The sequence below is a fragment of the Pongo pygmaeus genome, chromosome 1, assembly GCF_028885625.2.
Source record: "Pongo pygmaeus isolate AG05252 chromosome 1, NHGRI_mPonPyg2-v2.0_pri, whole genome shotgun sequence".
In the NCBI taxonomy this organism is placed as follows: domain Eukaryota; kingdom Metazoa; phylum Chordata; class Mammalia; order Primates; family Hominidae; genus Pongo; species Pongo pygmaeus.
Genome location: NC_072373.2, coordinates 207,905,020 through 207,917,278, shown reverse-complemented (window position 1 = coordinate 207,917,278; position 12,259 = coordinate 207,905,020). Strand labels below are relative to the sequence as shown.

Here is a 12,259-nt window from a genome sequence, read left to right as displayed (position 1 = left end):
TCCCTTCCCTTGTGCCCTGGCCCCCAAACAACTCCTGGGACTTCATGCCTACTGTCCCCCCACCCACCCACCTCGCTGCCCACCCTTTTCCCTCATCCTCCCCTCATCTCTGCCTGTTGGAATCTTCAGGGTCCCTCCCAAATGTCACCTCCACCACAAGTGAACATGGACTCTGCCCCTCTCTTAGAGCACCACATGTGGGCAGAGGGTGCCTGTGTCTCCCGCAGGGGGCCATGGACACTGAAGGAATGAATTGTGTGAATGAATGACAGACATGAGTGATGGAGCCCGTGAATGAAAGAGGGAACTGGCTGGGCGCGGTGGCTCATACCTGTAATCCCAACACTTTGGGAGGCCGAGACGGGTGGATCACCTGAGGTCAGGAGTTCGAGACCAGCCTGGCCAACATAGCAAAACCCTATCTCTACTAAAAATACAAAAATTATCTGGGCATGGTGGCGCATGCCTGTAATCCCAGCACTTTGGGAGGCCGAGGTGGGTGGATCACGGGGTCAGGAGTTCGAGACCAGCCTGCCCAACATAGTGAAACCCCATCTCTACTGAAAATACAAAAATTAGCCCGGCGTGGTGGTGCACACCTGTAATCCCAGCTACTCAGGAAGCTGAGGCAGGAGAATCACTTGAACCCAGGAGACGGAGGTTGCAGTGAGCCGAGATTGCACCACTGCACTCCAGCCTGGGTGACAGAGTGAGATGCTGTCTCAAAAAAAAAAAAAAAAAGGGGGAACCAATGGGTGGCTGGATATGGATGGGTAGATAAATGGATGAATTCCTTCTGTCTAAACTGCTCCTATCCCTACATTCTCCACCTGGCTAGCTCTGACTCAACCTTCCAGATCTCAGCCTAACATCACCTCCTCAGAGAAGCCCTCCATCACTGCCCAGATGCCATCCAGCGCCCCATTTCATCTTCTCCTTGTGCCTTGCCCTTCTGCATAACATTTATCACAATTATCATTTTTTAAGTGTTATTGAGTAATTAGGTATTTACTACCTCTACATTGAGCTAGATAGTAAGTTCCTTGAGGGTGAAGATCTTGCCATAATCTCTGCTGTGTCCCCAGCGCCTGGCACACAGTAGGTACTCAAGAGCTGTTTGTTGGATGACTCAGGAAGTGGCCACACGAGGGCCTGAGCTGTGGGTGGTGTGAGGATGCAGCCCCACCCCTCAGTGGGCCCTGGAGGGCCTCGAAGGAGCTGGAGTCCTGGGTCACCAAACCAGCCGCTCCCAGGCTCTGCAGAAGCCAGCATCTCTGCTCCCCGCAGCGGGAATACCTTAGCAACTCAGAACCCAAAAAGGTGGGAAAAAAAAAAAAAAAAAAACCTAATTAAGAAGCTTTGTGATTAAATGAAACTGAAAGTGTTTGTCCCCAAAGACGGGCAACGGAAATGAGGAATCCCAGCGCGGGTCCTGCCTGCGACCCATTTCCTACCACAGCGGGCAGGCCTGGGGAGGCTGCTGGAGGTGTGAACTGGGAGGCAGCTCTGCCCTACTTTCCACTGCTGCCTGAGCATCCCCAGGCCGCTGCTGGGGGTGGCAGGACCTGCAGGATCTGCAGCAGCCAAGGTTACCATCTGCTCACATTTCATAAGCACTTGCTATGTGCTAAGCACGTCACCTCTAGCATCTCATTTATCCTCACCACAGGGCTCTTCACCCCATTGGATGGAAGGGGAAACTGAGGCACAGAGAAGTTCCATAACTTGCCCAAGAGGATCCAGCAAGGATTTGCACCTATGGTCTCACTCTTTTCTTGGCTCTCCTGCCTCCCAGATTTTTTTCCCCAGGGATGCTTCTGGGATGACCTGTAAGAGGTAGACAGGACCAGTCCCTGCCATGGAGAACGTTAGGCATAAATGGTGAGGGGGGTCAGGCGGTGAGAGGCTGAAGGTGTGACAGCCTGAGGTACACCTGTGATGAGACATGGCCCTACTTCTTTCAGTCGCTCCCCCAGGGCCTGGGGTACAAAGAGGGACAGCTTGGCATCTGCCAGTGGGGAGATGGACACTGGTTCACTCAACTTTCACTCTCACCAGCTTTGGGTCAGGCACTAAGCTGGGTACCAGGAATCCTGAGGGTGACCAGGTGGCTCGGAGGCCTCAGGGACTTCACAGTCCAGGGAAAAAGAGTCAGACACTGAAAGCCGTGAGACAAGGTGTGATGCTAGCCACAGAAGGGTCAGCAAAGGTCCCAGGAGGGCACCAATAGGGGCCCACAGTCCTGGCATGAGTGAGGGAAAGCCTTCATTCAGTGACACTTGAGCTGAGTCTTGAAAGATGCTAGGAGTTCACCAGACAAACACGCAGGTGGAAACACAGTTGTTCTAGGCATCAGGAATCGCAGGTGCAAAGGCCCTAGGGCAGGGATGTGTGGGCTGCATTCAGGAAACAGACAAGGCGAGTGTGGCAGAAGCAGAAGCCGGAGCATCAGGGGAGGAATTTGGGAGGGAGGCTGGGCTAATTGTCAAGGGCCTTCCAGCCTTGGAGTCTGGATTCGATTTCAAGTATGATCGGATGGCTATGGAATTATGCAATCTGACTCAGATTCCTTTAAAGATCCCTGTAGCTTGCTGTGTGGAGAATGGATCTCAGGGAGACATGGAGACAGAGGGAGCACCTGTACAGGGCTCCCAGGGAACGCTAAGTGAGAAATGATGGTAGGTAGCATGGGCTGGGGGAGTTGGCAGTGGAGATGGCAAATGCCAGCAGAGTCTATTTTTTTTTTTTTGAGACAGAGTTTCGTACTTGTTGCCCAGGCTGGAGCGCAGTGGCACAACCTCGGCTCACCACAACCTCCGCTTCCCGATTCAAGTGATTCTCCTGCCTCAGCCTTCCAAGTAGCTGGAATTACAGGCATGCACCACCATGCCCGGCTAATTTTGTATTTTAAGTAGAGACGGGGTTTCTCCATGTTGATCAGGCTGGTCTCAAACTCCCGACCTCAGGTGATCCGCCCGCCTCGGCCACCCAAAGTGCTGGGATTACAGGCGTGAGCCACCCCACCCGGCCAGCAAAGTCTATATTTTAAAGCCCGGAGGACCCAGGAAATGTGAAGGGTGACTTCTAGGAGATGGAGGTGCCTTTTCCTGGGGCAGATGCGGGTTTGTGATTTGTAGGTGTGGTGCTTACTGGGGCAAAGGGGTTGGGGTTCAGGGAGGATAGAGAACAGCAGCCAGGAAAGTGTGCAGAGGAAGAACCAGAAGATAGGACCCCCGAAAATGCCAGGGTTTAAGGAGGGGAAGAAAGCGGAGTTGATGAAAATATCAGAGGAGGTGCTGGCAGAGGGGTAGGAGCAGAACCAAGAGTCACGCCTCTCCCTGACCTCTCAGACAAGTCTGTGATATGCCAGCCACCACCAGGGAGGGACCGCGAGGCTGCAGGTGGTAGGATTTATTCCAGCAAGTCCACAGCCGGCTCTTACCTAACATGGGAATCCTCCTTGTGTCTGCTATTAGATTCTTTCCTGAATGCTCCAGTCTTCCTAGGAAGGGAAGTCAGATACTGAGCCCTGCAGGCCCGTGCGGCCCCCACCTCCACCTCTTTCCCACTCCTTTCCTTCTTCAGAAAGGGCTTTCTAGGAGCAGGCCCTCCGTTTGGACTTCCCCAAGCCCCACTGGGATTTCCCAGCCTGCCCGGAGTCCAGAGCTGACAACTGCATTGCTAGATGGCTTCTGGAGGCCACTGATGAATGGCGGTGGCCTTGTGGAGACCCAGGCCTGGCTGCTTCCGTCAGTTCCAATGCCCCAGGGGAGGTGGCCTCCTTTGGCAGCTACCCCAAAGCACACAGGTTCAGGATCCCCCTGGTCCCCCAAGAACTCAAGAAGAGCCATTCGTGAGGCCACCTGTGGTCGATGGACCTTGGTAGCCCACATCAATTTTAGAATTTATTTAACAGAAAGTGAAGAGGAAGGACATTCCAGGCACAAGGAGCAAAGGTTGGAGGATGGGGGGTGAACTATGAAAGTTCAGGCCATATTCAGCTTGTTGCCCAGTACCTGGAGTAGGATCTACCTGGAGAGGTTTGTCCACTCATTCATTCACTTTTGCATTCATCCATCCATTTAATGAACATGGGAAAGGGCTTACTCTGTAATGGTTTTTTTGTTTGTTTTTTGGGGGGGGGTTTGTTTTTTTTTTGTGTGTGTGTGTGTGACAACAGAGTTTTGCTCTTATTGCCCAGGCTGTAGTGCCATGATGCAAGCTCACTGCAACCTCCGTCTCCCAGGTTCAAGTGATTCTCCAGCCTCAGTCTCCCAAGTAGCTGGGATTACAGGCATGTGCCACCACACTCGGCTAATTTTTTGTATTTTTAGTAGAGATGGGGTTTCACCATGTTGGTCAGGCTGGTCTCGAACTCCCGACCTCAGGTGATCCAGCCCTCGGCCTCACAAAGTGCTGGGATTACAGGTGTGAGCCACTGTGCCCGGCCTCTATAATGGTTTTGATGATAACAGTGATGGTGGGAGCCAACATTTATTAAGTCTTTTTATGTGCTAGAGACTGTGCTAAAAAGCTTTACCTGTATTTTCCTTTTAAATCTCCGCAACCACCTTTTGTGGTACCTACTTGCATTAACCCACTTTAGAGATGAGAAAACCGAGGCCTGGAAGGCTTAAGACACGCACCCAATGCCTCACTGGCCCTAAGCTACCAGGTAAGTGCTCAGACTAAGGACTAGTGGATTTCATACTGAATCTCTTCCCATCGTCCCTTGGTACTTAATCACTGTTCAGATAAAGGTACCCCAGGGAGAGGAGAGACTGAAGGGAATTGGTGTCTCTAGGGCATCTCCAATGTGTCAGGCACTACCTGATCAAATTTTATCTTCACAACAGCCCTGAGAGCTTGGCATTTATTGTTCCATTTATTTGGAATAGAAAACAGGGGCTCAGGGAAGTGAAGGGTCTTTCCCAAGGTCACAATGCAATCAAGTGAAAAAACAAGGATATGAAGCAGCTTCCAGCTGGGTACAGTGACTCATGCCTGTAATCCCAGCACTTTGGGAAGCTGAGACGGGTGGATCATTTGAGTCCAGGAGCTCCAGACCAGCCTGAGTAACATGATGAAACCCTGTCTCTACCAAAAATACAAAAATTAGCCAGGTGTGATGGTATGTGCCTGTAGTCCTAGCTACTAGGGAGGCTGAGGTGGGAGGATCGCTTGTGTCTGGGAGGTTGAGGCTGCAATGGGCCATAATCGCGCCACTGCACTCCAGCCTGGGTCACAGAGCAAGACCCTGTCTCAAAAATATAGACAGACAGAGAGAGAGAGAGAGAGAGAGAGAGAGACCAAAATGAAAAATGAAACAGCTTCTAATCCCTTGCCCAGCTTTAATAAAGGGAGCTGCTCAGGTTGGTTCCTCACTCTCATGAGGCACCTATGGAACCAGCAGCTACCTCCCATCTCCCTCACATAATCAGGGGCTTAAAACCTCCAACATCTCTAAGTGGGCCCCCACCCAGTTTGCAGAATCCAACCCATTTTCAAGTCTGAGCAGAGCCCATGTTGTACAGTGGCACTTAGTGTCCATGTCTGGTACTGCATCCCAGGTTTTGTAGATTTTTGAATAGCAGTTTAATGTTCATTCATTATGTCAATAATTAGTGAACACTTACTGTGTGGCAAGCCTGGGGGTATCCAGAGATGAGCAAGACATGGTCCCTGGCCTCAGGAAATCCACATCCTTAAAGAAGATGGACAAGTATATTAGGACAATAGGTGGGAGAGGAGACAATCTGGACCTGCAACCCCTGGCTGGGACATCTGGGAAGTCTCCCCAGCAGAGGTGGCACTTGCGCTGAGTCTTGAATGATGGGTAGGGCACTGCAAGACAAGTGAGGAAAGGGTATTTCAGACAGGGGCAACAGTGCTTGCAAAAACTCAGAGTGTCCATGGAAGGTAGAGTTGCTAGATAAAATACAAGACACATGATTACATTTGAATTTTTTAAAAATAAATGTTTTAGTACAAATATGTCCCAAATATTGCATGGGGCGTACTTATACCAAAACGTATCTGTTGTTCATCTGAAATTTAAATTTGACTGAGCAGCATCCTATATTTGTGTTTGCTAAATCTGGCAGCTCTACCAAGGAAGGGGGAAAGAGTTAGGGATGGCAGGAACCTAGGAAACATTAGGGATGTCGCAGGAGAGACTGCAAAATGGCGGGTCATGAAGGGTCTGGAATGCCAGGCTAAGGAGTCAGCCTTCACCCTGTGAGCACTGGAGAAGGACTTTGTGAGAGACCCCAGGCTTGGTACAAGGGAAAAAACACAAGCCCTCCCTCGTGGGCTCACAGTCAAGGGGGCGACAGGAGCCTCAGCCGGAAGTTGAGGGGGCATAGCAGAAACCCCCTCCTATGGCACCCACAGCAAGTGCTCTGGGACTGAGAAGGAAGAGGTACATCTGGCTGGGATGTCAAGGAGGCTTCCTGGAGGAGGAGGCAGATGATCTGGCTTGGCAAAAGAGTTTCCTCTCTGCTGCTGCCCCACCGAGCTATCCCTGCCTCCCCCTGTTATGGGGGTGGTAGAGACACATCTTCAAGTCAGCTCCCTTCATATCCCCTACATCCCAAGCTTTTTCTCATCTCCTTTCCTCTGAACCTGCTGCCCCTTCTGCCAGGCATGCACATGTTTGCCTGGGTGGTTCCTGTTTGTTCTTTGAGATCCCATTCCAGTGCCCCCCACTCACGAGGAAGCTTTCCTGACTTCACATGTTAGCCCGTGATATGATTTGGCTGTGTCCCCACCCAAATCTCGTCTTGAATTGTAGTCCCCATAATCCCCACCTGTTGTGAGGGGGACCTAGTAGGAGGTAACTGAATCATGGGGGTGGTTACCCCCATGCTTTTCTCACGATAGTGAGTAAGTTTGCACAAGATCTGATGGTTTTATAAGGGGCTTTCCCCCTTTGCTCGGCACTTCTCTCTCCTGTCACCATGTGAAGAAGTATGTGTTTGCTGCTGCTTCTGCCATGGTTGTAAGTTTCCTGAGGCCTCCCCAGGTATGAGGAACTGTGGGTCAATTTAACCTCTTTCCTTTATAAATTACCTTTATAAATTTCCTTTATAAATTCCTTTATAAATACGGTATGTCCGTATAGCGGCATGAGAAGGGACTAATGCAGCCCCCGTCCCAGACCAGGTCACATGCCCCTCGGCATGTGCTTACCCTATCAGTGTGAGCCTGTTATACCTATTTATTCATTTTATTATCTGAACAAACTCTGAGGTAGCTACTGTTACTATCCCCCTTTTACAGATGAAGACACAGAGAAGTTAAGGAACTTGCCCAAGGTCACAGAGGTAATATATAGTAGAGCCAGGATTTGAACCCAAGAAGTCTGGCTCCAGCTTGTGATCTTAACCTCCATGCTGTAAAGCCTGTAATAACGTTGCACACACTGAATCTTCATTGTTTTGGGAAGGTTTTCAAGGGCTCCGTGCACTCCGTGATATGTATGTGACTGGCATGTACAACTAGGTGTGCGTTCTTCTGGATAAGCATTCACAGATTTTCATCAGAAAAAAATTGTCTCAGGAGCTTCATGATCTTCAAAGGGTTGGGATCCTCACATGCTTGCTCTTCTGGACTGAGCTCTCCAAGGCCAGGGGCTGTGCCTTAGCCCCTTGTAGAACCCCAGTCCCAGCCTAGTGCAAAGAGGATATTTGGGGAAGTTTTGCCGGGCGGCTGACAGATGCCTAAACGAGCATCATCTGTATCCGGCCCAACCACATCTCCACTCCCACTGCAGCAGCTAGATCTTTGTCCTGTCCTAGACTCCTTGGATCACCCTGGGTAGCACTCAGGAAGCCAGAATTGGTGTTCCTCATCTCTCAAAGGAGAAGACACTAGGTTTGGGGTACCCAAAGGCATGGACATTAGACAGAGGTGGCTCCATGCAAGACTCTGGTTTCATTTTTTTTTTGGTTGTATTTTTTTTTAGATAGGGTTTTGCTCTGTTGCCCAGGCTAGAGTGCAGTGGCACAATCATGGCTCACTGTGGCCTTGAGGATCACTCCCAAGCTCAAGTGATCCTTTAACCTCAGCCTCCCAAGTAGCTGGGACCACAAGCATATATCTCCATGCCCAGCTAATTTTTTTTTTTTTTTTTTTTTTTTTTTTAGAGAAAGGGTCTTGGTAGGTTGCCCAGACTGGTCTCAAACTACTGGGCTCAAGTGATCCTCCCACCCTGGTCTCCCAGAGTTCTGGGATTACAGGTGTGAGCCACCGTATCCAGCCTGGTTTTGAATCTCAAAGCAACCCTGAACTGATAGTGACCCTGAGCATCATTTTCCCTTCTGTACCTTAGTTCTTGACTCACCCAAGTGTGCTGAGGCTGAACAAGGGCACTTACACTTAACTCATCAAGGCATAGGGCAGGGAAGGGGATGCAGAAGTGAATGAGATGGGCCCTCTCCCTTCGGTCTTCAAGAACTCACAGTATAGTCCTCAGGGTTTGCACATAGGAACCACTTAATACATGTGTATTAGTCAGCTTTTCCTGAGATAACACTGCAAAACAAACAATCCCAAAAATCCAACACCTTGCAACAAGTGGCTATTTTTCTTGGCCATGGGTTTATATCTGTGGGTGAATAGGGGTGGCCCTGTTTCATCCTAAGAGTTGGGTCATGGTCTCCTCCTGTTTCTCATTCTGGAGCCAGTGGTTACCCAGTGCAAGCTCCTCTCATGGCAGAAGCACAAGAGGCCAAGACAAATTGGCAGGGATCTGTAAAGCCTCTGCTTGCATCATGCCCACTAGAATGTTCCAGTGGCCAACACAAGTCATGTGGACAAATTCAACATCCATAAGACAGAGACATATACTCTGCCTACTTTTGTGGGCAGTGTTGAAAAGTAACATGGCAAAAGGCATAATTCTATTACAGGGAGGGGATGAAGAATTGGGAACATAGATGTTTATCCAATGGCCAGACCTGCCCCCAGTGTGGCAGGAGCAGGCAGTGGGCTCTGGGTCCACTATGAGCCACAACCTCACTAATTTTCTTCTCTGTTCCTCGGCAGGAGCTCAGTGAGTACAACGCCACAGCCATAAAAAGCCCCACCAACACGGTCACCGTGCAGGGCCTCAAAGCCGGCGCCATCTATGTCTTCCAGGTGCGGGCACGCACCGTGGCAGGCTACGGGCGCTACAGCGGCAAGATGTACTTCCAGACCATGACAGAAGGTGAGCAGAGTCCAGCGGGCAAAAGGAGGGCACAGACTCCACAAACAGAACAAACTCAAGGGTCACCATTCCCATGAAGCACCTTTGTGCAGATTAGAAAAGGCACTCCCTTTTAGATGTCAGCCCTCCCTCCCTCCTAATTTCGAACCTTTGTGCACAACCATATATAAAAGCCCTGTTTCTGTTCCCGTTGTGTCAGCCAGGCCACTTCCTTTCCCAGGACTCTGGGGAGCTCAGCCCTAACTTCCAGAGCCACTCTGAGTAAGTCACGCATTCCTTGGTCCAATTTTTTCTCATCTATAAAATGAAAGCATCACATTCGATCTGAGAGAGTAAGCATATTTTATCCATACCCAACTCCAGTAACTTACAATTGGACTGAGAAGGATTCTGAAGCTGCATCTGAGTTCAGCAGGAAGAAGTTCTGGGATAGATTAGTACTGTCTGCTCCAGACAAGGGAATGGGAGATCGTAGCCTGTGTACTACGTTTCCCACTCTGGAACTACTACATGGTCTGTAAGCACCATTCCTGCTCTAATAATCTTTAGAAGCAGCACAGTTTAAAGAATGTGGGCTCTGAAGCCAAAGAAATGAGGATTCCATTTCTGATTTAGTCCTAACTATATATACCTGAACAAGTCACCTTACCTCTCCAACCCTCAGCTGTCTCATTTATAAATGGGGGTGATAACAATGATCTCACTATCACCAACATTATCAAACTAGTGTAAGAATAAGAGACCTAGCACAGGGTTGGCACTAGGTCCCAAGCATATCAGCACTCGCCAGATGGTAGGTAAGTCATAGTTTGTCATTGCTGTGTGTCTGGAATCCCTTTCACCAGCCAGCCAAACTCCAGGGTGGCTCTATCTGACCAGATTCCAGCATCCTCTATTAGTATCTGCTCTAACCACTAGTTGTGCCTTGGCCTTTGCCTGGTTGAACGTTTCAGAGGCTCCTGGACTCCTAAATTCTTGCCTTATCACAAAAATCCTCCCTATGGCTCTACCATCTCTTCCAGCACTCACCTCCTCTGTAATCTTTCTGTTCCTCATGGCAGCTTTTTTCACCTCTCTAAGCCTTTTTCCATGTTGGGTGAGTGTCATTGACTGGGAACTGGGAGACTGTCCCAAGATCCTTTTATTAATTCAACAAATGTGGCTGGGGCCTCGCCACTTACCAGGCTAAGTGTGGGCACTAAGGTCCCAGAGCGCGTCCCTGATCTCAGCAAGTTCCTGTTCTGGTCAGTGAGACAGATGAGAAGTAAAAATAGCTAGGCGCGGTGGCTCACACCTGTAATCCCAGCACTATGGGAAGCCAAGGTGGGTGGATCACCTGAGGTCAGGAGTTCGAGACCAGCCTGGCCAACATGGTGAAACCTCATCTCTACTAAAACTACAAAATCAGCCGGGCGTGATGGCAGGCACCTGTAGTCACAGCTACTGGGGAGACTGAGACAGGAGAATAGCTTGAACCCGGGAAGCAGAGGTTGCAGTGAGCCGAGATCGTGCCATTTCACTCCAGCCTAGTGACAAGAGTGAAACTCCCACTCCAAAAAAAAAAAAGAAAAGGAAAAATAATAAAATGTAAATCAATGACAGTGTTAATGGCATTGAGTGGTGGTTTCCAAGAGCCAGGCTAATGCCAAGTGTATCTTTTGCATTCTCCCAATTCAACTCCCACCCTTGGATCAAGCAGACCTGGGCTCAAATGCCTGGCTGGGGTGCTACTTTCTTTGTGACCTCAGGCACATCATGACCTCACTAAGCCCAGTTTCTTCATCTGTAAAATGGGGTAATCATAGGACTGTTCCGAGATACGTAACATACTTAGCACAGTGAGTGACACATAAAACACTCAGGGACAAGAATAGTTAATATTGATTGAATGCTTGCTTAGGTGCCAGGTGTTGTTCTAAGTGCTTTACCCAACAATCCTGAGATGGGAACTATTATTCTCCCCATTTTACAGATAAGGCAACTGAGGCACAAAGAGGTAAGTCACTTTGCCTTATCACACAGATAGTAAGTGGCACCATCGGGAGGCAAACCCGGAGAGTCTGGCTTCAGCGTCTGTGCTTTTAACTGCCTGTGTGTGTCAGCTGTTATTATTGTTGATTTGCACATCAACATTGAGATGTAGGAATTATGCCCATTTTATGGATGAGAAGTTGAGGATTGGAGCAGTTCATGGACTTGTCCAGGGTTACTTGTGAGTCAATGACAGCCCCTTTTCTGCATGGGCAGGTGACAGGTGCTCTGTCAGGGGCAGGAACAGAGCCTAGGGATCCCAGGAGACCCAGCAGCATGGCAGGGGGTAGGGGACAGGTGTATTAAGACTTCCACAGCCAGGCTGAGAATGCCCTACCATGCTTTCTCCCCAGCCGAGTACCAGACAAGCATCCAGGAGAAGTTGCCACTCATCATCGGCTCCTCGGCTGCTGGCCTGGTCTTCCTCATTGCTGTGGTTGTCATCGCCATCGTGTGTAACAGGTGGGTGGGGTCTCCAGGTTTGGCCAGGCCTGGCTGTCCCAGATGGCTTCTGTCCCTCTATTCAGTCATTCCTCTACAGTGCTGGTGAACCAAGGAGGCATTCTCACAATTGCAGGGAGAGATGTGGGTAGGAATTGGAAGGCTTCAAGTGGCCTCCCACTACCTAAGCGGCCACCATGTGCAATCCATCCCTTTGGGATAGGCATCGCCCCTGACAAGCCCACTATTGAAAGGGATGGCACATTGAGACACTAATGCAGTGGGCCAGAAAGATTGCAGGATGCTAGGAGTTTAGTGGGTGGTGGAAGGGGTATACAGATTGTCCTGCTTTCTGCATGAGTTCAGGCCCCCTGGCTGAGGTGCTGGAAAGATGGGGAGGACTTAGGAGGAGGAGTGGGGAGGGACCTCCCAAATGGCTAGGACGGCACAAGCAAAGGCAAGAGGGTGGGGCCAATTCCTTGACTTCTGCTGGGTATAATGCAAAGAAATATTCTCTTCTTCTTTAAAGAGTTCCCCATTTCAGAATAGACTGAACCATAAATTCAGGTGGACAGA

General features: G+C 49.8%; 1 protein-coding gene across 4 annotated transcripts in view; it reads left to right on the top strand.

Annotated features, from left to right (window-relative positions):
* Nucleotides 1-12,259, top strand: part of EPHB2 (EPH receptor B2) — a 203,393-nt gene that overhangs the window by 172,348 nt on the left and 18,786 nt on the right. For 2 of the 4 annotated variants that reach the window (XM_054448539.2, XM_054448531.2), the window contains exons 7-8: nt 9,142-9,211; nt 11,596-11,704. In XM_054448539.2, coding sequence (XP_054304514.1) covers nt 9,142-9,211; nt 11,596-11,704 — 179 coding nt within the window. Of the gene's footprint in view, nt 1-9,048; nt 9,212-11,595; nt 11,705-12,259 lie in introns of all 4 variants that reach the window. The other 2 variants (XM_054448520.2, XM_054448510.2) reach the window with 1 other exon arrangement.